Source organism: Drosophila serrata, unplaced genomic scaffold (genome assembly GCF_035046125.1).
Source record: "Drosophila serrata isolate PLE 108 unplaced genomic scaffold, ASM3504612v1 contig_184, whole genome shotgun sequence".
In the NCBI taxonomy this organism is placed as follows: Eukaryota; Metazoa; Arthropoda; class Insecta; order Diptera; family Drosophilidae; genus Drosophila; species Drosophila serrata.
In genome coordinates, this window is record NW_028257082.1 from 7,463,534 (window position 1) to 7,488,472 (window position 24,939).

At 41.7% G+C, this 24,939-nt stretch overlaps 7 protein-coding genes across 35 annotated transcripts in view; 3 read left to right on the forward strand and 4 right to left on the reverse strand.

The window, feature by feature from the left end:
* Positions 1-10,802, reverse strand: part of sona (sol narae metalloprotease) — a 50,767-nt gene extending 39,965 nt beyond the window's left edge. For all 29 annotated transcript variants that reach the window (XM_020948600.2, XM_086828704.1, XM_020948579.2 and 26 more), the window contains exons 1-2: positions 9,616-10,802; positions 3,410-3,530 (exon numbers count right to left, since the gene is read on the reverse strand). In XM_020948600.2, coding sequence (XP_020804259.2) covers positions 3,410-3,478 — 69 coding nt within the window. In that variant the 5' untranslated portion in view covers positions 3,479-3,530; positions 9,616-10,802. The remainder of the gene's footprint in view (positions 1-3,409; positions 3,531-9,615) is intronic.
* A 3,283-nt stretch (positions 10,803-14,085) lies between these two features.
* On the forward strand, positions 14,086-14,858 carry LOC110180975 (uncharacterized). Its single transcript, XM_020948654.2, has one exon. The coding sequence runs from the start codon at positions 14,191-14,193 to the stop codon at positions 14,794-14,796; it is 606 nt and encodes a 201-aa protein (XP_020804313.2). The 5' UTR covers positions 14,086-14,190; the 3' UTR covers positions 14,797-14,858.
* Positions 14,859-16,782: 1,924 nt separating this feature from the next.
* On the reverse strand, positions 16,783-19,160 carry LOC110180986 (uncharacterized). Its single transcript, XM_020948664.2, has 4 exons — positions 19,077-19,160; positions 18,853-19,008; positions 17,164-17,328; positions 16,783-17,108 (listed from the first exon to the last, which is right to left on the reverse strand). The coding sequence occupies exons 1-4, from the start codon at positions 19,128-19,130 to the stop codon at positions 16,953-16,955; spliced, it is 531 nt and encodes a 176-aa protein (XP_020804323.2). The 5' UTR covers positions 19,131-19,160; the 3' UTR covers positions 16,783-16,952.
* LOC110180964 (uncharacterized) lies at positions 17,404-18,651 on the forward strand. The gene has a single exon (XM_020948643.2). It carries the CDS (start codon positions 17,597-17,599, stop codon positions 18,497-18,499), a length of 903 nt encoding a protein of 300 aa, XP_020804302.2. The 5' UTR covers positions 17,404-17,596; the 3' UTR covers positions 18,500-18,651.
* Positions 19,161-19,268: 108 nt separating the features above from the next.
* On the reverse strand, positions 19,269-22,076 carry Ssrp (structure specific recognition protein). Its single transcript, XM_020948623.2, has 3 exons — positions 21,669-22,076; positions 20,014-21,594; positions 19,269-19,962 (listed from the first exon to the last, which is right to left on the reverse strand). The coding sequence occupies exons 1-3, from the start codon at positions 21,720-21,722 to the stop codon at positions 19,423-19,425; spliced, it is 2,175 nt and encodes a 724-aa protein (XP_020804282.1). The 5' UTR covers positions 21,723-22,076; the 3' UTR covers positions 19,269-19,422.
* On the forward strand, positions 21,984-24,200 carry LOC110180954 (gastrulation defective protein 1 homolog). The gene has a single exon (XM_020948632.2). It carries the CDS (start codon positions 22,169-22,171, stop codon positions 24,137-24,139), a length of 1,971 nt encoding a protein of 656 aa, XP_020804291.1. The 5' UTR covers positions 21,984-22,168; the 3' UTR covers positions 24,140-24,200.
* Positions 24,152-24,902, reverse strand: Nxt1 (NTF2-related export protein 1). Its single transcript, XM_020948676.2, has 3 exons — positions 24,776-24,902; positions 24,632-24,718; positions 24,152-24,552 (listed from the first exon to the last, which is right to left on the reverse strand). Exons 1-3 carry the CDS (start codon positions 24,791-24,793, stop codon positions 24,241-24,243), a joined length of 417 nt encoding a protein of 138 aa, XP_020804335.1. The 5' UTR covers positions 24,794-24,902; the 3' UTR covers positions 24,152-24,240.
* Positions 24,903-24,939: the final 37 nt, after the last annotated feature.

Sequence of the window (24,939 nt, forward strand, 5' to 3'; positions counted from 1 at the left end):
CAGATAGTCATCGAAAATTACAGCCTACTAAGGAGGTGTTGAAATGGGCGGAAAATTAAAAGAAATTACACAAAATGATGGTGTTTCCTTTGGGGCTTGTTAGGTTAATATAAAACTATTATATAAACTGTTTTATAAAATATTATAAATTATATAGAAGAGGTTTAAAGTTGTTAAAGGAATTTCTGTTTTCATATCCTTTTATAAATAATTTGTTAATCATTTGAAGAGCAGTAATAGCAACCGTTAAGCTCTTCTTTATTTATATATCTGTGATATAATTAAATTCTCTGTAATTGCATACTTATAGTTTTAATTAAAGATATTCTCAACTAATATTTATTTATTAAGAACCCAAATATAAACTTGAAACCTTCTAAACCATCGGATATATATATATATCGAGAATAAAACCAACGAAGCGCAACCCTAGCTTAAATTTGTCATCCGATTCGATTGGTTGACGGTTGCCATTAAGTAGTTGGCCAGCGGCAGTGATTTGTCCAGGCTTAAGTTTGATTTTATTTTCGGTTTTCGTCGAGTGCAATGACGGATATTGTGAAATTTTTGCGCTGTTTGTAATTTGTATGGCTAGCTGACTCGCTTCCAGCTGCTGCTGGTGCTGGTGCGCGGGCAATTACTGAAATTGTGCGATATTACTCATACGCCCGGTTGGACGGTGGAGTATAACACTATAACCGGCATGACGGCGACAGCGAATCGACTCGACCAAGTGCAATCAGAGTCAAGTCAAAGTAAAAGGTGTAGCCGCCATATTAACGCAAAAAGTGTGCTTCAAATTGGCTCTGGCTGAGGCCAATACACTGTTTATGGCATACAAAACCAACGCTGTTGGTTTGGCGGATTGTGCAATTTGTTTTTCCCTCTTTCTAGCCGGTCAAAGTCAACAGCGAATAGCGAACAGCGGCAGACGCTCGAAAGAGTGTCACTCGACCTTTCGCGGAGTCGTCAAACACAAAGAAATTATTCACTCGAAGAGCCATGAACGGATATACATACATAGAGGCCTGTTCAGTGAAGATTTCGGGTCTCGAAATGTACATGGGCTGCTGCGGATTGTTAACTATCCACTAAATTGCCAGTTCGCCTCTTTTTTTTCCTTCCATTTCCTTGGGTGTGTTGACCTTGTCGCCACGGCTGACAAGCGGCGGAAATTAGCAACAGCTTCTGTCGGCGTTTAGTTTTCAGTCGGGTTTTCTCATCACTTTACTTAATATTTTGTTTTTGTATTTTTGGAATTTTGTATTTGTGCCAGCGATTAGCAAAGTGTGAAAAGTTCAGGGTGTTACGACACCTTTGAGAGAAGTTGTGCCTAATGCAAATGGCAAATTAGGTGATTTTTATTGTTTGCTTAGAAGAGGTTGTGCTATGTTCGATATGAGATTGGTAACTAGGTCATAAATTATATAGAAATGCAGGTATCTAAAAATATAAAAAATGAGAAATCTTTATATATACCGATAATTTTCATTCAACTTTAGCTAACTTTGAAAAGGGTAATGGGGTGCCACAAAATTATTATCAAATAAATTGTCAACGGTTTTCTCCTAATTAAAATCTAACAACAAAATCGAAAATATTGATAAAATGAAGCTAAATTTTATAAATTTTAAGCTTTAATGTTCTAATTATTATATTATATTATTGAAATAATATATTAGCTTTTGAAACAATTCAAGTATTTAAGTATTTAATAACAAAGGGAACAGACTTTGATATCTTAAAAATTCTTTAAATTATTCTCCGATAATTATAGCTTTTTCATCGTTTTCTGCTTGAATATATAATCTTATATCGATTGCATAATCTCTTTATCATTAAGCAATTACTCATGATCTGACAGTACCCCGATTTTTCCTATAACCCCACGCACACACACACACACACAGCGGGGAGAACGTGACCCAAGAACCCAAGCTCCAAAATGATTAAAATAATAATAAAAAAACATAGCTAAAAGCAAAAACAAACTCGTACCGTGACAGCGGTAGAGTAGTAGCAAAATCGAAGACAACGGAGAAACACGGGCAACGAGTCGTGCCACAAAACAGTTCTTGATTTCACAATTAAAGGCTTAATTTATTTGGCCCGGCCAATTGATAGGCCAACAAACATTTGGCCAGCCGGGCCAAGGAATGGGATATCTCATATTTTTTTCCTTGCATTTCTGACAGCACATAAAACATGGAAAAAGAATTAAAACAAAAGCTAGATCGCTGCTGCTGCTGCTGCTGACTCATGCAGTTGAATCGATATTCTTGCTGTGTTTTGCATGTCTCGGAGTCTCTTTTGTATTCTTTTACATCACTTTTTTCATGCTCGGCTGGGGATTTGAAGGGCCTCGTCAGAGTCTGAGTAGTTGTTTTAGTGATTTTCTTCTAGTTTTGTAGTTGCTGCCTGCTGGTGGTGTAGCGTGTCAACTTTAATTGCAGTGGAAAACGGAGACGAAGTCGTTTATGGGCCATCATGTTGCAAGCGCCATTTATGCGATGCCGGCAAGGCTATGGCTCGATGTCTCCACCAGACGCGACACAAATTTGTTCCAAAATAAATATAGTTTATGACCACAAAAACTACGCATAAGTTTTAAGAACTAAATGCAGTTAGTTGTATCTTTAAGGGAACTAACTAAATATTATTTGTAGGTTATTTTCTTTAATAAATATTGCTCATGCAATTCATATTTTTCTCCCTCTGCAGGAAGTCAGCATTCAACTTAAAATTCGAATTAAAAAACCACCTTGAAAAGCAGTTTTCTTCAGTCCAAAGTCAAACCATAACCTCCGCAACAGCGGAAAGCGGTGACAATGAAAGAGAAAGATCCAAAAAGTGTAATAATAATAATAAATAATAAACGCAAAGGGAAGGAGAATTAATTACAAGAACTTTTTACGTCTGACCTTGGCCATAATTTTGCTGGCAGAGAGCTTTTTCTTTGGGCCAAAACAAAAGCCAACGTAAGCTGTCTTGGATTTCAATGAGACACAAATACACAGACGTGTATGGCAATGCCATTCAGATAGCCCGGCTATAACAATGCCGTTTTATTCCTAACATCGACTCTCTTTGACTCCGCGCTCTGTTTTGTAATTTAATTAATATACAAAAAATGTTTTTTGTATTTCTCGAAATGCTAATTACGCACAATGCGAATGACAATGAAACCGCTGACTGACTGACTGACTGGCGGTCATTTCTTGTTGTTGGGTTTTTTTTCACCGTTAGCCGTTTGGCTCTCAACTCTTAACTGTTGACTGTAAGTGCCCCCAAAGGTTATTTATATCGCATTGAATTGATTGATGAGTTCTTGGAGTTCGATTGAACGTGCTCCAAGCAATTGGCATTGGAACTTGGACTTGTCGGGTTTGAGGTGGCTTATAGTACTTACATCTGGCAGGGCCTGGCATACTGTGCTGGCCAAGAGTAGCGCTGTGATTAGGCCTAATGTTGAGGACATTTTACTGTGCCGGTTGTCTAGTGTGCTAAAGGTATCCTTAAAAATGATTAAACTGTAAAGAGAAGAAGGGAAAGACAAGAAAACTTATTAAAAATGTAATGAAAAGCAAAATAATATATTATAAATTAAATAAATTATGTTAAACTAGGGTAAACTTAATTGTATGTATCCCAAGATAAAGATTTTGGTTTATCTAAAATACACAATGCTGACTGGAAGCTATTTCTAGAGGATGGTACCTCTTTTTTAACAAAATCCTTTACGCGAACAAGTAACCCATATCTGTCTAAGGTATTAAATTCTTAAAAACAATTATTTAATATTTTAAACATCCTCTAACTCTATCCCATTCACCTCACGCGTTATGGCCGCATGCAAAATATTTAATATCCAAATTAATAGCTTTACTACCACCTTATATGAGGCAGTAGTTCCCTGCCCAAAACCACCTGTCCTCGTCACGCTCAAATGGGCATTATTATTTGGCAAAACAACATGAGTTGTTGCAATTTTATCGCTTTGTTGTTGCTACAATTAATATTTACTTTTTTTTTGTTCGTAGAAAGAAAAACCTAGTTTTCTGGCCGGCTGACTGAGTAATTAATTATTGCATAAGGCCAAGAAGCAGCCAGCCTCGAGGCAATAAACAATCTTGTCCGGCCCTGCTTATGGCTGCTGTTGTTATTGTTGCTGCTGTTGCTGCTGCAGCATGTTGCACATCCGCCCGGCATCGAATGCGGCTAATTGTCAATAATGATGCAGCGATGCGTGGCAATAGGCGAACAGCAAACAGCATCCATCCGACATGGCCAAACCTTTTGACAAACCAACCAAGAAAACAAACAGAACTGACCAGCAGCAGCATCGCCAGCTGCCATGTTCATGTTGCAACTTCTCAGCGGCATTTACGACAAATTGCATGACATTTCATTTACCCCCCGCCCCCGCCCCCCAAAACGTTTTTGCACAATTTGCATGCAACATGCTGCAAGCAAACTGTGCCCCAGTTCCAGTCGAAGAAAGTGTAAAGCCAAAGGAATCAATCATCATCAATCCTAATGAAAGCAAAGCAATTGCCAAAAATGGGCGTGATTTAGCCAAAGGGCATTGCCTCCATATATCATGGCTTGCTTCAGCCCGAAGAAAGTACAATTTCCACAAAATAAATACATAGTTGTGTGGCTGCTAATTGGCAGGCAGAAAAGTGGTAACAAATATGGTAAGTAAATTACTGGATCACATTTTGGTGAAAGGTAAACAAATGTTGTATGTAAGTTAAAGAAGAAGTATATGATGTGACATTTAATGAATCTTGAACTGTCTTCTTAGTAACACATCAAGTCCATTCTCACTTTTCCAAATAAAACTAAACCCTTGGGCTCTACCAAAGGGCACCTGACTTGTGCTGAGGTGTAATAACCCTCAAAAGTTCATAAAAAAGAAGCCATGCCAAGTGAAAAACAAAAACCCAAAGCCATCGTCTTTTAGCCGAAAGTGCAATTTGGCACAACCTTCATAGTCTTGAAGAAGACTTTCACCCAGAAAACGAAAATAAATTCAGAGCATTAAAGACGGATAGCGTGCAGCCAGTGACTGCAAGTCGAGTTATCTGGAAATTCAAATGCAATAAAATGGCCAGAGACCTGAGGCCAAAACGTGACCGAAAATAATGCTGCTTATATACCGATTAATATTTTACAAAATACACACTAAATCAGAGGGAAACAGTTATGAGGCAAGCAAATCCGAACGCGAACGCGATATATTATAGAAGCAAAGCCAAGAGATGGCAACTCCATTCGGTCGATCATTTGCATAATTAAGGTCGATTAGGGTCGAATCATTTGCCATATGTGTGTATGCATGCATAAATCTCGGTCTGCGTTTCGGCCAACTCAAGGTTATGGCTATGGCAAAACAGTTTTTTTGATTTATATTCAGGCTTGCATAATTCCCGTTCATATGTTTTTTATATTTTTATATAATTACCCTAGCGAAAAGGTAAATAAATGTGAAAAAAAAGATACGCATCATCAAATGTCAACCGATTCCAAACAGAAGCTGGCCAACAAAAATGTGTGGAAATGGAATTGTGCCAAAAACCACCAAAAGATATGGCCAAAACGGTGGGGAGACAGAAAAGCAAGTTGCATTGTCAGCTTCCGCATAATTATGCCGACTTGGACCCCAACACTTTGCCATATACTTTACATTTTTTTCTGTGTGTTTTTATTTTTTTACTCGTTTCTGGCTTTTTATTTTGTGGGTTGTGCTTTTACCATAAAGTCAGCGTCTCTTTCGGTTTATGGGAATTTTTTTGTGTTTGTGTGGTGGCTAGTAGTCTTTGCTTTTAGCTCTTGCTTTCTTAATGAATTTGCTGACACAACCATCTCTGAGCTGAAGTCGAGTCTGTTGTAAGTCGGAGGGGGGGCGTCAGCGTTTTACTTTAAATTGACATTGACAGTTGGCCAGCAGCACCTCTCTTAGCCATCTCTTTTTCCCTCTCTACATTGAGTCAGACGAGCAAACGAACAGCTGGTTTTTTGGCTTCTGTTTGGAGATAGCCATCACCTGTGTCAGCACCTGAGTTCGGTAGCTTGATGAGCTCTGCATTTGTCTTGATAATGAACCCATTTCCCCAATTTATTGCTGAGCTGTGTCTGGCATTGGCTGACTGACTGACTGACTGCTCTCTGCAAAAGAACTGTCACTTCTTAGTGGCCTGTCTGGGCCAGAAACTGGATCACACATAAATCGGCTCAAATGTGACATAACAAAGTTCAACTGTGAGCGTTTTGCACAAGAGATAATAAATTTTGGCCTGATACGAGTCGGAGTAACTGCAGCTTGCAGACAACGATCAAGTGGAGGTGGAGATTACGTAAAATGTCTGTGACCTGAACTTTTTGCATTTGCTTAACTTTTTCGGAGCCTCAGACCCACACTCAGTCGCAGTCTCAGTCTCAGTCTCAGTTTGTTTTGTGGCAGGTGGAAAAGGGCGAGCGAATCTCTTTGGCCATTGTTTTATAATGATAAAACAATGAATGTGGTTTGGGAACCTGCACCTTGAGTTGGCTGTTGAAAGCATTGCTTTGCCTGAAGAAACAGCTGTGCAAATGTTTTCGTTAAAGTTAATGGAGCAGTGTAGTGTATTAACTAAGCCTCACGTCAAATATAAATATTCGAATGAGACCAATTTAAATTCTAGGTTCGCTGACATAAGACATCAGAAGATCTTGACTTTTAAACTGGTTTCAGGGCCTCGACTTGGGTTGTTTCCCTGAAAATGTTTGGCTTAAACATCTGTTTTTTTAAACATATTATTCATTTATGCATATTAGATGGCTTAGCCAAGAGAATCCAAGCCAAGAGTTCTGCACACGGCCAACCACATGGTGCGTATACGTAATGTGTTAAAGATACGCCGCCTTTGCCAAGAAACCGGTTTCAGTAGCTACTTCTTATTAATCCCCCTCTTCCGCCCCTCTACTAAAAAATATTCATTAAAATGCCATTATAAAATGCGCAAATATATTGAAAAATTGCAAGCCACGCCGCGTACAACACTGCGTATACGTAATATGCCAAACTAATTAATTTTAAAGATGAGCCAGCAATGACAGAGGCAGGGGGATAATTAAGGCAGGCAAAAATAAAAGAAAAATAAATAAAATAAATAAATAAATATAACCGAAGAACATGCAATCAAAAATGTGAGGAGTGTTTTTGGAGTTTATATACATACATAGTATGTAATTCGGAGTGAATCCGTTTGCTTCTGTTTCTGTTGTTGTTTCTGGCTTGTTATAATTTTTACAGCTGTTGTTACAACATGCACCACCACCAACAATAATAACAATAACAACAATTATAACAACAACAAAAAAACAACAACAATTTGCACTGATTGCGTGCTGCGTTAGCGTCGCCGTTGCGGTCGAAGCCGGCGACTGTCGGAAAAGCCATAAACCGCAGGAAAATGAAAGTGAAATTGTAATTGAAATTGAAGAAGACGTCGGCTAAAATGTTTGACTTCAACTTTGCTTCGATTTGTGCGATGGTTTCTATAACTTTATTTTTATTGGTCTTTGCCTTCATTATTTTCGTAAGCTTATTGCTATTGGTAATGCCAAAGTAAATATTTACATTTTTTATGGCAAAGGATTATTATTAACAAAATGATGGTCTATTGAAACGGAAAAAACTAATTAAAAGTTTGTTAAATAAACAAGTTCATGAGTAAGTTCAATATAAAAATATTTAAATGATAAATAAAGCATTATATAAACATTATTTTAAAAATCCCTGTTATCCCCTTTAATGACATCTTAATCGAATAAAAACAACTATAATTCACAGGCAAACACTTCGTTATATAAACAAACAAGTAAACTTGAGTACATTGACTACCCAGACAAACTATTCCATGAATGCTAAACAAAACTCAAAATAGCAGCCAGCGACTAAGTCAATTGAGTGGCGACTGAAACAACAAACGTAAAAAATTAAAAAACAAACAGGTTACTCGAGTTTCGTCTTCTTCGTCGATGGATGTCAATGAAAACCCCCAAAGCAAGGAGGGTAAAAAACAAACTAAATGCTATGAAGATTGAAAGCGAAAACCAAATCCAAATCTGATGAATGATGGCCACCGGTATCGGTAACGCTTCCAATAAAAAGGTTATTTATTATTTATTGGATAGATCAGACAAAAGCCACTCAGAAGGGCTGTTGTTACATGATTTCCATAGAATATCAATGGCATAGAAAGTCGCAAATCGATGCGGATGATATGGGATAATGGTTGATTCAAAGGCGAACAAAGGCTGATCGGAAAGCTCAAAGCTCTGTCTCTCTTTCTCTCTCTCTCTCTCTCTCTCTCTCTCTGTGGCCCTCTCTTTCTCTTTTGTTGTTGAAATCGAAAAGTGCAATAATTGCAGTAACAGAAACAACAACAAACATTAAATAAAACTACATAAAATATACAGTGAGGAGAGCAAAGCGTGGCGAGCAATAATAACTGTAGCAATATTACAAAATCGCATTGGTCTGAAGCCAAACTCGTACAACAACAACAACAACAATAATGCGATAATAAGCCTGCAAAGCAGCAACAACAAAATCCTCGTAAAAATAAACAACAACAACAATAGCAACAAGTTGGCACGAAAAGTTGTTTCAACGAAACAAAAATATAAAACAAAACCCGCTCCACTCAACTTTAACTGGGAAACAAGCCCATTTTGTGGGCTCAACTAAAAGCCAGACAAAAGTCTCGACTACAGTTTGAGTTCATGTATATATCCCCATATAATATCCCCTTCCATTCAAGCATCAAGATCCTGCTCTAGAAATCTTGTTTTGTGTTTTTCTCCTCCGCCCAGGAAACACCCTTAAAAAGATTTATTTTGATCCCAAACATAAACTCTTTTTTGGATTTACTTTTCTATAACTTTTATTTCCTCTTGTGTTTGTGTGTCTCTTACATTTTATTCACTCGACTCCCCAATTAGCAAGTTCAAAACCAAACTAACATATGAAGTAATAATTATGAACAAAAAATCACAAAAACTTGTCTGCAAATTAGTAAAAGCCAACTCAACAACTTTTTATTTAGGTTTATGTTAGGTGAGGTAATAATTAAAAATCATAGAGATTAAAGAAAACTATGGTTTCTTTTTGGAGGTCTTAAAGACAGAAAAATGTGACAGATTTGAGTCATTTTATTAAAATTTGTATTAAGAAACGATTAGAAAAGGTTAAGCAATAGAAAGTTTACATCTTTTTTGGATTTCTTAGAAATATGTCTGGGAAGTTTTTAAAAATCTTGAGATTTTTACGAAATATCATAAGAAAATGAGGAGCAATGGAGCAATGGAAATGGAAGGAGCAATATTTAATTTATTTTATTTATTTCGCCAACGGAAAAAAACTCTTTTCTGGCTAAATAACTATAACCTTAACCAACATTTATTAACTTTAAATATTGGAAAAGTGCTTTTTTAATTGAATCTCTTGGGTAAGTATGTTTGGTGGCACAGATTTCAATGGATTTTTGATTATTATTTAAATTTACTTTGAATTTTAAGAATCTCCTTAGCTTTAATTTCTATTCAAAATAACACCCTTAAACTCACCTAAGTCTGTTTTTGTTTCGCTTAAGAATCAAACTGATTTCTATGTGATTTTCAAGTTTTCAGCAGCACTTTCATAGGCAGGCACACAACACTTTCATTATCGAGTTGCCGAAGTGATTTGAGTTTAAGGATAGGGATTTTTGTATTTTGTTTAATTTGAATTTCTACGAGTGTTCCGAGTGCTGTTCTGAATCGATGAACGGCAACGATAGCATTCGATGGCTAAGATCGTAGGCCAAACGCGCGGCGATCTTCAGAACACACAGCCCGGGTGTTAAAGGTGGAAGACTCGAGTATATCGAATACGAATCGAATCTGATCAGATCGGATCGCTGCTATATCCGGAGCCGGAGCACGGAACACACACGAACACGAACGGAACGGAAAGAAAGACGAGCAGCGATTAAGCTGGAGGCGGTCAGTGAGCAAAGATTAAATACGGCGTGAAATTTGCTTGACAGTGAATTTTTTTTCTACTTATTTGCTTAAATTATTCTTTTTACTTGATCTTTTTGTTGTATTTCTTCTTTTCTTTTCTTTTTTTGCATATATATGTATTTACTTTTTTTTGTAAACGAAATTGTATTTTTCACTCAATTTCGATCGCATTGCTTTTATTATTACTTCCCCGCTCTCTGGGGCAGGTTTGGGGGAATGCAGGGGGATGCAGCGGCGGCTCAGAACACAAAAAACATAAACAATAACGAGCGCGGCGACTGCGACGCCGACTCAGACGTCGGCGGTACGAATGATACGGAATACCAAGTGCGAGCGGGATGGCAGTGAAGTAAACTCTGAAAACGGGCAGATTCACTTTTTTTAAATAATTTTTTCCCCCCTTTTTATTATAATACTTTTATTTTTTGTTGTATTTTTGCACGATGCGATTACGAAAACGGGGTAAAGACAGAGAGAGATTGCAAATTGAGCATTGTTTTTTGTTGCTGCTGCGACTGGGGAATTGCACTCCGGTTGACGTCACGACGATCTTGTCACTGCACTGAGGATAGAATTTTACGATCTGATTGAGGAGTTTCAACGGGACTCTGGGCTCCTTTTCGCTCGATCGATCGGCGGTTCGGTATCGAAATTGAAATCGAAATCGTAAAGATCACACGATCGGTGGCTATGTCTTTGACTGTTTTTTCTTTTTTGTGGCCGTCTACGGAAACAGGTCGGCGCACACTGAAGTTAACGCTCGCTTGGCCCGCTCGACGGAGTCCAAAGCCGACCCAAAGCTGACGGTGGAAGCGGGACGGCACTAGCTGCTAGCTTGGGATCAACGCCGGAGAGCGGTCTTCGGAGAGCTTTGGGCCAAATTACTAGACGCAATAATCTGCGGGCCCAAAGCCAAGCCAAAAGCCTTGAAAGCTCGCCCAACGAAAGCGAAAACATAAAACACTTGCATTTTCTCGTTCCATAGTTTGAGCTTCGAGTTTTGAGCCAGCTTTTTGAGTTGAGTGAGTCTCAGTCTATCTCTCTCTCCCACTGCGTTGAATGACATTTTGAGTCAAGTCCAATATACGCCGCCTGATTAATGTTGTAAAAATTCACTTCGATTAATCTCGGCGGGGCAATCTTCCCTCGGTGTTGAGCCAAAACATTTGACATTGCTTAATTGGCGAATCAAATGTAAAATTAATTAAGAAGGTGTCATTTGGGCATTGACATCCCTGACACTCAGTACAGGAAACTGGAGACAGAACAAATTATTTCATAAACAATCGTGATGTACGTCTTAACGGTTAACATACTGATAGATCAATCTGAAAAGATCATTAGCTAAGGAGAAGGTTTCTCCAGAAATTTCTCACAGATTTTTGTAATTTCCTAAAATGTCAAAAGTTAATGATTCTTACAATATCTACCAGCATGGGTAATTCTAATCCTTTTTACCGGACTTTGAATAAGGATTCCCTCAGGATGATTCATAAAGTGCATTCAATAAACAAAGTCGCAAGTACTCCCATAGAGATAAAGAATAAGTAATAGCAATATACATAAATCCCATTTATATAACCCATATTACTTTGAAGGTTTAATCTGAAAATGCTTTTCAGCAATCCAATCCAAAAAGTTCATTAAAGCCACTTCCCCGAGTAACAATCGTGTTAAAGCGAACAAAAAGCATTCTTTCAAAGGTGTTAAACAGGCCAAGTTCAATGACAGGCTTCCCCTGTAAAATTATTTATGTTCGCATTGATAAAAACTCATTTGACTCCCACGTGAATGTTCACATATATAAGTATATGGGGCATTTAAAATATAATGCCATTCAAAGTGGGCCATTTAAAAAGGTAATTGTCACACGTCGCGAGATCGATGTGAAGATCTCTCAATGAGTCGAGTTCCGAGTAAAACGCAGGCACACTGAACCTGAGAACTTGACAACCTGAGCTGAGCGCCCCCACGTAAGCCCGGCAGCAGCTGTGGCATCAGGATAATCAAATGATTTTGTGGGTGAAAAGGCATTGAACCGTTCACTGGTGACTCAACGGAGGCGCACGAGATGGAGACGGAGATGGAGATCTCTCGACAGCCATCCTCCCACAAACTTAGCTCATTTGCATTGGCGCTGGCAGCCGTGCAGATCCAGATCCCCTATCTGTGTGCATCTCAAAGTGCGACATTTCAGGCGACATTTAACTCGAGAGTTTGAGATATCCATCTATTAATGAGCTGTGAATTCCACCTTAAGCTTAAACCGACTCCACCTCCTCGGTGGATCGTCGAACGGCGAACAGGTTTCGTTTTTGGCAATTGAACTCATTACTTTTATGCGGATTTCGTGTTAATTACCTTGCATTTGTTTACATTACCTTAAATTTGTCGTGTTTATTGACCAAGACTTGCCTTTCTCACCGCCTGCCCAGGTTGCAGTGCATTGCATTTGACTTTAAGTTTATTTCGAATGCATAAAATATCATTTGACACATTTTCCTTTTGACTTTTAGCCAATTGTTCTCTGCTGAGAATTGTTGAACCCCAAAACGAGAAATTTGTTTTTTGTCTGGCAAGACGTTGATGAGTCGTTCGAACAACTCGAACAATAAATATGGGGATACAGGGTCTGAAATGTACAGAAAATATTAATATTGAAGTATGAGAAGAAGGGCTTGTTAGGCTACTCAATAAAAGATTACAAAGACAGAAGGTCATGGGTGGAAATGTAATCCCCACGATTTTGTCGCTTAATCAAATCCCAAGGGGTTCTCCCCATAAACCCATACCCATAACCATGCCATTTATCCACGTCAAGTCAAAGGGTCAATGTCAATCTGCCCGCATCGATAACAAGCCGTAAGTCCAAAGCCCCAAAATAAGAAGAGGTGGAGAAAGATGGAGAGTTGGGCAACCGCAGCTGAGCTGAGGAATGGGATGTATCGGCGATAAAGAGGTTAACAGATCATCGTGTCCAGCTTGTTAGTCCCCGATCCCACTCAGGCATATGGCAAGACTTAACGAGGCGTCAACGAACACAAATGATACATAAAAAACACAACAAAAAACATAAAAGTAAACGAAACAAACCCCATTTAAAAGTCCATCCCAGCTGAGTTCGATATTTATGTGTGTGGCTGACTGCTCTTTCCCCCCTTAAAATTTCTACAAAAATAAACAAAGAAAAGCTATAAAAAATTTGCATAATTTTCAACATTTCACGCTAGTTTGGCGCTGCCTTTGGAAGCTAGTTTGGAAACCCTAAAAATCCGCCAACGAGAAATATTTACGAAATTGTCAAACCAAACATTTGGTTTATTATTTAAATGATGTAAGACTCCCGCTAACCAAGCACACTAATCGAGTTTAAAATTTAAAAGAGATCACGATCACACGGGGGGTTAAAAAAATATGAATATGAAACGCTTCAGCGAGTCCCGATTTAAGCAGTAAAACTTAAGAAATGCTTATGGGTTTAAGGGGCAGACAGGCCGAACAAGTTGAGCAAAATTGCAGTTGAATCGATTATATTATTATTTCCATTATGTCAGGTCTACCCGACTACCGTATATCGAATGCCCAATGGACCAGCGGCACCGTTTTGGCCATAAAGGCACCGCCAGTGCCACTAATTCAATCTGGCCCATAAACTGGGTCTCTCTCTCTCTATCTATCTATCTCCTCAGCCCCCTCTTCTTTCTCCTCACTTCTGGTTTATTTTGGTTTGTTAGTCGGCCAAACAAATCTATAAATATGCATAAAGTTGGCTTAAAGACAGGCGCTTACATATGGCCCGGCAGCTCCTGGTCTTGCGAAAGCCGCAGGCAAAGCCCCCAGGCACTTAGCCTGGTTCCAAGCCAAGTGCCTGGCCACAGATTTTTTTGATTGCTCTCTAAGCGGGCTCTAGGAAGTGACAAGGAATTATTTGATTGTTTTTCGATTTTCGTTTAAGCGGAATGTGAGCACAATCATTATAAACCATTTTCAGTGGGAACCCATTGAAATCTGGACGGGACATTATCGCTTATGATCTTTTATAGTTAATGACAGACCAGTATAGCCTGTCCAAATCATTCAAATTCCAAACTTATTTCAAATTTTATATTTTAAATTCATTAATGACAACCTTTAAGAATGCTGCTGAAAGTGATATATATTTATTATGGCCTTCTGCTTCCTGGCTGGCATACATTCAAAGCTGTTGTAAATCGTCGGCAAGACCTTACCATCCTCTGGCTTAAGTACTGGGTCATATTTACGCTCCTCCAGGGACTGGGCTACCTCACAGATATCCTCTTTGACGGATCACTGCCTTACACACTGCTCAAGCTAGTAATGGCCGTGATTCTTTGGCTGGGTTATCCGGACAGCTCCAGGATCATATACGAGTTTATCGATAAGCCAGTGCTGCGGAATCTGGAGCTGAATTTGGCTAACCAGGGGTTTATGTCGCTTGGTCAGCAACTACACAGCTTTTGGTCATCCGATCAAGAGGATAGTTACGAGTACAATAAAGGTGAACCACAGGTCAATGCTGAGCTGTTGAAGCGGGAACTGAGCATTCTTATGGCCAACATTTCCGGAGGCGACACTTCTAACCGGGAATCCTTGCCCAGGCAGAACTATAACCATGCCCAGCTACCGTCAGACCGCCAAGCTATGTACAAGATCAACTACCTCAACTCACGTTACCAAGTTCATTACTCGGAGGATGAGCAATCCGATTCGTTAAGTGACTGACTGAACTATTGTTTTGTTGCCTTGATTAAATGCGGAATCTGATCTGATCGGATTATCCGAAATCTTGGCGCTGTGATTCATTTTCGGGGAGTTTACAGAAGCAGCTGCCAATCTGGCGCGACCTTCCATTAATCTTCAATTGGGAAAGTTCATTGCCAGTGTGTTAATTAATTCATGGACCGACGCCAGAAATCGATGATCGGTTCGATCAGTAGCAATTTGTTGGCCAATGGCCCACATTGTAATTACAAATTGGTGAACAAAATTGTGTGTCGATAAAAGCAGAACACTTACAGCGATTCCCGGTCTCCGGTTCCAAGGGTCTGCAGCTGATTAATTGCGAATGGCAAGCGGAGAACAGAATGCAAAACAAAAGACTGAAGCAACGAACTTGCTGCGCCGGAACGGACGCGTGTGTGCTGCGGCTTTTGGGGGAATGCGAATGCGAATGCTGCTGGCACAATCTTAATGCAATTAGCACACTATTAATCTTGATCAAGATTCGACAAATTCAACAGATTCTCAATAACAATCGCAATGTAAATGACGCATTCGTCACCCCGCCGTAAAGCAATTTGTTTCAATTTCGTGTGTCGATGATGGTTTGCGAATCCGATTCAGTTTATTTTGGGGCCTTAAAATCACAATGGGGGTCGAAGCGAATTCTAGAACCATAAAGGGGATATATCATTTTGGGGAAACCTTTATTTATTACTTTATTAATTTCCTGTATTCAATTGGATTAAGCAAATTAATAAAGAGCGTTAAATGTTAAGTGTTAAAAAGAAGAATCAAGTGTAAATCAGAGAATAAAAGATTTATGACTCAATTATATATTGTTTTTAAATAATTGTGTGTAAAGAGTCGATATAAAATACGTGTTATAGGAAGAGTAATGAATTAAATATGTACAATAGAAATATTATTATATTTTACTCCTCAGTTCATCTTATTTTTATGAAACTATTCTTAGATTTCTTTTTGTAAAGATTCCTTTGGCATTACTCACTATCGGTTCAAACCACTTTCATCAGCTGACTGCACCCCCATCGCGGTGTCATTAGCTCCTGACCAAAGGTCCTTAGCCTTTGGCTGGACTCTTCTCACTTCTCAGAGCGAATGCTTCGAGGCTTCATTTAAATTTGGGTTAATCAGCGATAAAGCGCGCATTGCCATCGGACAGCATTGACATGAACGGAGTGCGAAATAAATATTTACATTTACATATTTTGTGGAAAACAAAAAAAATAACAATAATAATAATGTGCAATTAATAAATCGGCTTTGTCTCGCATGGCTAATTGTTTGTCATTAATTTGCATAACAAAATTAATTGGCGGCATTTATGCAAATCCGAATATCTCACAAAAAATTACTTCCTAGGAGAGATGTGCCAGAAGATGACACCGCCCCAAGCTGTCGGACGTGGCACAGCCCAGAGCCAGATCCAAAGCCACTTGAATTGAAGTTCAAGTTTTTGCAATTGACCCACAAATTAATTATGCATGCAAGCTGTTGGTAACTGTGATTTTTGCCTTTTACAATCGCCTTACGCGCACACGTAATGTTCCCCCTTCGATCCCTCTCTCCTTCTCTAAGGCTCTATTATATTCCGTGTTATTTCCGTCAACATTTCATTTATTAGACACAATTACAATTGATTTGGAGTCGGAGTTGAGTTTCGATTTCAATTGCCGAAATCTACATATCTGTGAATGGTATGGGAACCTTTTCTTACGTCTGAATAATGCTGATGGCTTTTTAAATGCCTATTCGAAATGTCATGAGCGTTCAGCTCTGTGGGCAGGGTCATAGCTTCGGCACTGGGTCTGTGTGTGAAAGAAATTTCAGCCGAAAATCGATCTGAATCGGAAGCCAATGATCTTAACCTTCGGCCAGAGCACGAGCTTTCATTCAAATCAATTCCCACGTGTCGGAACCATCTATATAGTACGAGTATTAAACTCCCGTAAAGAGCACTCATTATTAATTTTAATTGAAATCATTTTATTACGATTACAAAGGGATAATCAAATCGGGAAAGGTATTTTACAGCCAGTTAATAAATTTATGGCGAATTTAATAATTGGTTTATTGCACTGCCAACGATGTTTATTACAAATACTATATTTCTCACTCATTTTTTTGTGGCTTTATTAGCGATATTCTGTTAGCCCAAAGTACACCTTAACCTGTGCCCGTTCCTTGCGATCGAAACTGAAGGTAGTGAATAATCCGTAGTCCCCAGAGGGCAAAGGCATTAGATCCAAGACTTTTACGGGAAAACGGAAGTGTTCCAATATAATTTCAGGCTAATAAATAGAATAATTATTACTATAAGGGATTTAATTAATCAACTGAACTTACTGGAATTGGGCACTTGTTTACATTGGTTCGATTGCCGAAGCTGTTGAGAATGATATTAACAAAAGGATGATTCCTCTTCTCCAAATATTCACACACATCCGATTGATAGACATTATATAGAAAAGGCTTGTAACCACTAGCTTTCTTCATCAATTGCATACGCATCTGGGAAAAATAAATGTAAATTAAGAAAAAGGGATATGTTATCTCAATAAAACAAAGTTCTAAAACCTAAAAGTAGGCCTGGTTTTTCAACTCAAAACAAACAACACACTCATTTTCACAGTTTATGTCAAATAGCTGCAGTACAGACCTTACTTCCGTTGACTGACAAAGTTTATTACACTGTTTTCGTTTAAATTCAATTCACTTTCGAGCTGTGTGATTTTTTTTTCCATAATTACATTTTGGAATTTAGGCGATCACCATCAATATGTGCTTCTTTAGCTGTGCGTCTCGATTGGTGTTCTTTATATACGGCACCCTGGGACCGGCATATCACACCTACAAGACCCTGAACAACGGGGACGATGAATTCCTGGCCTGGGCCAAGTACTGGATTGTTTACGCCTTCCTGGTCACCTTTGAGTTGCTGGCGGACGCGTTGCTGTCATGGATGGCGGTCTATATGCCCATCAAGCTGATCTTTATGGTGTGGATTGTATTGACCGCTCCATCTGCCAATGTCTGGATGTTTGATTCGATCCTTCATCCGTTGCTGGTCCACCGCCAAGAGCAGATTGATCAATTTCTTAACCGGGGCAAGTACAAAATCCTGAACGACTCCCTCAGAACTCTATCCCTGATGTGTGTCAATGGTCGAACCTTCATGAAGCCACTTATGCACTGGTGGTCTAAAACGAAAATGGGTCTCCGGATGCCCAATAAACTGGATATCTTGACAGACGCGACTGCAGGAGGAAATGACCAGGGTTCCGATGAGAGTTCAACTTCAGTTCAAACCTCAAGGATCAATGTGTGCACTCGGTCCAGTCCCCATACAAGTTTCACTCAAATCACCGATAACTCTGAAGAAATGCAGCCCGCTCTCCACTCGAATCGCTCCTTCGACCTGGCCACCAACATCATTTCACCGGAACCATCCTCTGCAACCGTTCGTCGCCAAGTTTCACGCAAAGGAAAGATGTCCAAGGTGTCCAAGACAGAGTCCAGCTGTATGTTTTCATCGCAAATTAACCTGATAACGCCGAAGGAGAAGCTCTACGACGGTGTTGAGGATCTGCTGGCCTCGTCAAGAATTGAGCCCGATGGCCAGGACGTCCGTCAACAACGTCAACTTGCCAGTCGCAATCGACCTGTGATTTCCCAACAGTAACTCATCCGTTTGTGAGTTTATGTGTTTTACCAACAGAGGGTTCGTTAACTACGTTCAAGTAGTACTACTTAAGCAATACTTAAATTCAAAATGTGTTCAGAGGTTTTTGGATTCTTTTTTAAAGTCGTAAATAAAAATGAATAATCATTTTACTGGCTAGAATATTCTAATTGAACTTGGAGAGTTTAAAAAGTATAGCAAATATTATTTATTGCTGAAACCATTAAAAATTTTCGTATTTGTGGCATCATTACAAACGCGTTCAACCAAACAGAAGTCCCACAAAATATTCACAGCAACCAATGAACCAAATAGAGTAGAAAACATATGGTAAATTTTAATCCCCAACTCACCGATATCGGACGCTTTGGCCAGTGCAGAATATGGGCTTTTAGACTCATTTCCACCACATCCCTCTTGACGGCATACAATCGGCACAGGGAAATGTTGGTGAAACTCTCGTCCATGTTAAGGCACTCGATGTTTGTGAACTTGGATATTCCTTGAACCTGATGGCAAGCATTGTTTTGGATATAACCATCCAACTGTGGACAATAAAGTTCTGTCGGGCACTTGCCTGCGTAATGTATCCGAGGCCAATCCAAAGCAAGAGATCCCTTAACATGGCCATAACTGCAGACTCGGAAAAGCGTTTAATGACTGAAAAAATGCCATCATTGTGGGCGTAACGAGCGCAGTTCAACCGAAAAAATAACCGATAAACATCCATCATTAGGGGCACTTATCAAATCGGAATAATTGCTACAACTTTCGATTTGTTGTGGAGTTTTAATTAGACAAAATCGTGTTGGTCTGTATCCAACAGGCAGCACTTAACTAACCCTAAGCGTAAACTACAATTGGGCAAAGGTATGGTGTGTGGTTTGTTTATGGAATTATGTTGTATTGTGATTGGTGGGGGTCTAATCACTGCCCTCATCTTCATCATCATCCTCATCCTCGTCGCTGGGCTGCTCACTCTCCTCCGCTTCACTTTCGCTCTTCTTGGAACTGTTTTTCGAATTGTCGGCATCCGCAGACTTGCCCTTCTTCTTGGCGGGTTCTTTGTCCTTCTCGTCGGAGCTGGTGGAGTCGTCATCAGATATGTACTCCTTGCTCTTAAAGTTACCGCCGGAGGTATTTGCCTTTTTGGTTGGAGATGAATCCGTTTTGCGCTTCTTAGTTGCCTTTCCGCCTTTCTCGTTGTCGCTACCGCCACCAGCTCCTGGTTTATAGTTACGCATCTCATCCTGGTAGCGCTGCTTGTCCTTGTTTGCTGCCTCCTCCCACTTGGACTTGTCCTTCAGCTCCTTCCACATCTCACCGCCCTTTTTGGCTATTTCGGTGACCTTAATGCCTGGATTGTCCCTCTTGATACTCTCGCGAGTATCGTTCAGCCACAGCATGAATGCGGTGGTGGCACGCTTCGGCTTGCCGGTGTCTTTCTTCTTGGTGGCCTTTTTCTAAAGAAAAAATTATTAGTACGTTGCAGATACCGAAACATTCATTCTTACCGTTCGCTCCTTCTCTTTGTGTTTCTTTTCTTTCTTCTCCTTCCTTTCGGACTTCTTTTCCTTCTTCTTTTTGGCACCATCGCTGTCGCCGTCGCCACCGCCACCGCTGGCATCGCTATCATCATCCGAATCACTCTCCACATTGCTGTCGTACTCTTCGGCAACATCGGACTCGTTTTCGTTTGGCTTGAAGTCCTCGTCCGTGGACTCCTCATCGGAATCGTCGCCATCATCGTCGTCCTCTTCTTTTTCCCTGGCCTCTGCCTTGAGGCGAGCCAGATAGGCATCCGGTTCGTTCTCGTTATCCGAATCCCCAAAGTCCACATCCTTGTAGCCGCTTTTGTCCTTGCCCATGTTACTCACATGCAACTTTTTCTGCGTGATGAAGTCAAAGAGCTTGGCGTACTCCTCCTTCTCGATGGATGAGAAAATGTGGACGGTTCCGTTCTTGAGCGTTACCTCAAAGTCGAAAGAGCGGGTAGAGCCACCGCTGCGGGCAAAGTTCACTGAGCTGATCTCCTCGAATCGGATGTGCAGCGGTGGCTTATGAATGTAGATAAAGCCACGCTCCAGGGGATACAGATAGCCAGCCGCGGCCTTGAAGGAGCAGCCCACCGCTGCCGTGCCAGAGTGTCCAATGAAGTTACCCGGACCGGTGATCTTACGTCCAATGAGCACTTTCATCACCTTGCCCATTACTTCGTAAACCGGTCCAGATAGCTCCTTCTCCAGTTTGCCCTCGTACTTTTCGCGCAGCTCAGCCTCCGAGAAGGGCAGCTCAATGGTGGTCTCTTCGTCAGGGGCGAAAAGAAGCACCAGGTAATGGTAACGCGTTTGTCCCTGTTTGATGGGAGGATCCAAGGAGAGGACGAAAAACATCTGACGACTGTCCTTGTGCGGCAGCATAAAGAGGCGCAGCACCGAGTCCATGGGAATCTTGTAATCGAACGTCTTGCCGTGCAGCTGGAAGAAGGTGGAGAAGATTTTGATGTCGTAGCGACCTCGAGGCGTGAGGATCTGGATCTCCCTGAATATGGCGATGGACTCGCCAGAGGCCGAGATGACAGAGGCCTTGCTCATCACATTTTGATGGAACTTGTCCACTGGGTCCTCCTCCGCCGACTCTACGGCAGGTATGTGGAATCGCATCTCTAGCAGACCCACAGGCGCATCGTCATTTTGATGAAACTCCAGAGTGACTTCATTCTTGCCCGTGACGCACTGCGAAACATGGGACAGCGGCACCTCAAAAATGGTCTTGTTTTCTTTGTCGAAGCTGAGGACGGAGCCCATGAAGCGAGCGGTGCCCCAGTTCCAGCCCTTGACGCACATCTCCTTCTCGACCATGCCCTGCTTGTACGCATCCTTGATGAATTTACCAAGCTTCTCGTGCTCGCTATCCCGGAATCCGGTAAAGCGGTGCAGCGCGCCACTCTTGGTGAACACCCTTAGCCCCCAGGTGCCGACGAACTTTTGCGAGTTGATCAGATCTATGTCGTCCGATGCGATCTGCTCCACCTTGCCGGTCTTTGTGTTCTTGAAGATGATGTGCTGATCGGTCAGCTTCAGACGTCCGGAAGACTGGCGCGCGCGAAAATGGGATGGAAAACCGGCGTCAGACGAAATGTGTGACAATTGCAAATTCGGACACTTACCATGACACCGCGCACCTCGGCGCTTATGTCGTTGTACTCCAGGGAGTCGGTCATCGTCACTGTTTAATGCAGTAAAAACTTAATAAATGTAACAATAATTACACCGCCTTGCGAAATAATGTAAAAATTCGAGAGGAATTGGCATGCGAAAAATGCCGACAACAAAAAACAACAAAGCGCGCCCGATTCTAGGTTAGACGACGCTGCCGTAGGGATGGACCGTTGTCATGGCATATATCGATACATCGATAAGCTAAAATCACGAGAACTTGTTGGTTTTACAAGGTAATAAACAATTTAAAGCATAATAGTTTAAAAATACGAGTTCTACTTCTTGGAATGAAAATCTTTTTATTAAAAATATCTGCTAAATATTCATATGGAATTAAAATAAACTATCGAAACACTACTGTTTTGACAGGAATTTCCATCACTAATCGGCAGTGTAAATAAAATAAATGAGCAAATTATTTTAACTTAAAAAGTAGATTCTCCTAGACATGCAGCGTGGTAAGATTTCCTTCGGGAAAATCCAACTGAATGTCAACAAGGCGCCCTCTGAACCCAAGGCTAATGAAAACCCAGGGGAAAATGAGCGGGAGGAATCCTCTCAAGCCGGCAGCAGCAGTGGAGGCGGTGGATTCAAGAAGATGGACAAACAACAGATGATTCGACAAATCGAGGATGTGGCCGAGGATCTGGAGAGCCAGCACCTGAAGGAGGTGATGGGCATTAGCGGATTTGGACGAAAGGCAGCCAAAGTGTTCGACATTAACGAGCAAATAGAAAAGGCCAGGATTACGCGGCCTGGATTGGACAGAAACAAGGAGGATCCCACCCAGAAAGCGGACGAAAAGACAGAAGAGGAAGAAGAAGACGTTATCGGACCTCTGCCACCGGTTCCCGCAGAGGAAAAGAACAAATCCACCAAGGACGATGCGAGCAAAGAGGATTCCGATGATGATTCGGATGATGACGATTCCGATGATGAGCAGAGCCTGGCCAAGCGCATACCCTACACCCACGAGGTGCAGATGCAGCACGGATCCCGGGCTGTCCTGGCCCTGGCTGGAGATCCCTCCGGTGCCCGTTTGGTTTCCGGCTCCATAGACTACGATATGTGCTTCTGGGACTTTGCCGGCATGGACTCCGGCATGCGCAGCTTTCGACAGCTCCAGCCCTGCGAGAATCATCCAATCCGCTCTCTGCAATACTCCGTGACCGGCGACATGATCCTAGTTATCTCAGGAAACGCCCAGGCAAAGGTGCTGGATCGCGATGGCTTTGAGAAGCTGGAATGCTGCAAGGGCGATCAGTACATATCAGATATGTCGCGCACAAAGGGGCACGTGGCTCAATTAACTTCGGGCTGCTGGCATCCCTTCAACCGAGAGCAGTTCCTCACCGCAGCTTTGGACGGAACCCTGCGCATCTGGCAGGGCCTGAAGGCCAAGGAGCAGGTCCAGGTTATCAAGACCAGAGCTCAGGGCGGCCTGCGAACAAACGCCGCGTCGTGCAACTTCAATCGGGATGCCACATTAATTGCAGCTGGATGTGTGGATGGATCCATTCAGACCTGGGACACGCGCAAAATGTTCGTCAACACAACGCACTGTGTCAGGGGAGCGCATCAGAAGGGCTCCGAGATTACCTCCATAGTGTTCTCGTACATGGGACAACAGCTAGCCACCAGGAGCAACGACGAGACCATGAAGCTGTGGGATCTGCGACAGTTCAAACAGCCACTGCACACCTGGACGAATCTGTTTTCGCGCTACGACACTACCGACTGTTGCTTTAGTCCGGACGACCGACTGCTGGTGACCGGCGAATCACTGCCCAAGGATCAGACCGAGGCGAATCTGTATTTTTACAGCACCAGGAACTACGAGGAAGTGCAACGCATTCCCGTGTCCAACTCACATGTGGTCAAGACACTGTGGCACCCCAAGCTCAACCAGCTCTTTGTGAGCTGCGGCAATGGAACTATTAAGTGCTACTACGACGAACATCGCAGCATCCGCGGCGCCAAGTTATGCGTGGTAAAGAGCCACCGCAAGCGACAGCCGATGGAGATGGTGGGCGTGTCCCAGATCATCACGCCACACGCTCTGCCGCTGTTCAGGCAGGAGAAGTCACGCTCCTCGCGCAAGAAGATGGAGAAGGCGCGCATGGATCCCGTCAAGTCGAAGAGGCCGGATCTGCCCATCACCAGCGGTCAGGGCGGCCGAGTGGCAAGCTCCGGCGGTACTCTTTCCTCATATGTCATCCGGAATCTTGGCCTGAGCAAACGAGTGGACGACGATCAGGATCCCAGAGAAGCCATCCTCAAATACGCAAAGGACGCAGCGGAGAATCCCTACTGGATAGCACCTGCCTACAAGCAAACCCAGCCAAAGGCCATCTTCTCCGAGAAACTCCCCGCAGATGAGCCGGTGACTAAGAAACCCAAAACAGAGGCGGACAAATAAGAAGTTAATTGGTTACTTAGGTTACTTAGCCATGTAATTAAATATATTCGGTAGTACAACAGCCTTTTTTGACTCCAACAATGGTCCACAATATTTGGCAACTAGACCATCACATCTTGCAGGCGGTAACAATCAGAGACGATCTTCCACTTGTCAGCGTCGGCTGTTACGATGAACGACTGCTGATAGTTGCGCATTGGCTGGTCGCCGTACTTGACGGTACCGCTGGCCAGGATCACATAGGTCAGCTGCGTGCCCACACATTCATCCATAATGGGTTGAGCGTCCAGATTCGTCATTTGGTGTGTGGATGACGGCAGTTCAACGAAGTAGCGTTCGATCATCTCACGCCCGGTGGCCCCGTTGCCGTTCCAGCTGAATATGGCGTTGTTAATGTAGAGACGACCCATTTGCTGGAAATTGAAGGTATTGGTGTTATTTCGTATGCTGTTGCAGATAAAGTCTCCGGCTTTTGGTTGCCAAACAACTTACGTGCCGGCGGTTGTCCAAGGAGGCGTAGTATAGCCGCGTAAAGTCCTCCGCCGTGCGGGCGCAGGCTTCAATCTTCGTTCGGAGATCCTATAATGTTTTTAATGTAGTTATATTTGTATTAAATATTACATTTAAAAAACTCACGCTATTCATGTTGTTCATTCGCGCAGTTTCAATTAGTGTGACCAAGGTGTGGCCGCGACAATAACGTCTAATTGGGCCTCAATACATATTTCGCCGACAGAGGGAGCTTTATGACCGTTAAAAATAACAATTTTAAAATACTTCTATTTATATTTAAATCTTTT

Bases quoted from the DNA above. Each gene is read 5' to 3' on its own strand.
- LOC110180975 (XM_020948654.2), top strand. From the start codon at position 14,191: ATGCTGCTGAAAGTGATATATATTTATTATGGCCTTCTGCTTCCTGGC.
- LOC110180954 (XM_020948632.2), top strand. From the start codon at position 22,169: ATGCAGCGTGGTAAGATTTCCTTCGGGAAAATCCAACTGAATGTCAAC.
- Ssrp (XM_020948623.2), bottom strand. From the start codon at position 21,722: ATGACCGACTCCCTGGAGTACAACGACATAAGCGCCGAGGTGCGCGGT. The intron at 21,595-21,668 runs GTAAGTGTCCGA...CGCGCGCGCCAG, and splicing joins CCGAGGTGCGCGGTGTCATG to TCTTCCGGACGTCTGAAGCT. The intron at 19,963-20,013 runs GTAAGAATGAAT...TTTTTTCTTTAG, and splicing joins ACAAAGAGAAGGAGCGAACG to AAAAAGGCCACCAAGAAGAA.
- Nxt1 (XM_020948676.2), bottom strand. The intron at 24,553-24,631 runs GTAAGTTGTTTG...TTCAATTTCCAG, and splicing joins CCTTGGACAACCGCCGGCAC to CAAATGGGTCGTCTCTACAT.
- LOC110180986 (XM_020948664.2), bottom strand. From the start codon at position 19,130: ATGGCCATGTTAAGGGATCTCTTGCTTTGGATTGGCCTCGGATACATT. The intron at 19,009-19,076 runs GCAAGTGCCCGA...GCTTGCCATCAG, and splicing joins GCCTCGGATACATTACGCAG to GTTCAAGGAATATCCAAGTT. The intron at 17,329-18,852 runs GTGAGTTGGGGA...TATTTTTCCCAG, and splicing joins GGCCAAAGCGTCCGATATCG to ATGCGTATGCAATTGATGAA.
- LOC110180964 (XM_020948643.2), top strand. From the start codon at position 17,597: ATGTGCTTCTTTAGCTGTGCGTCTCGATTGGTGTTCTTTATATACGGC.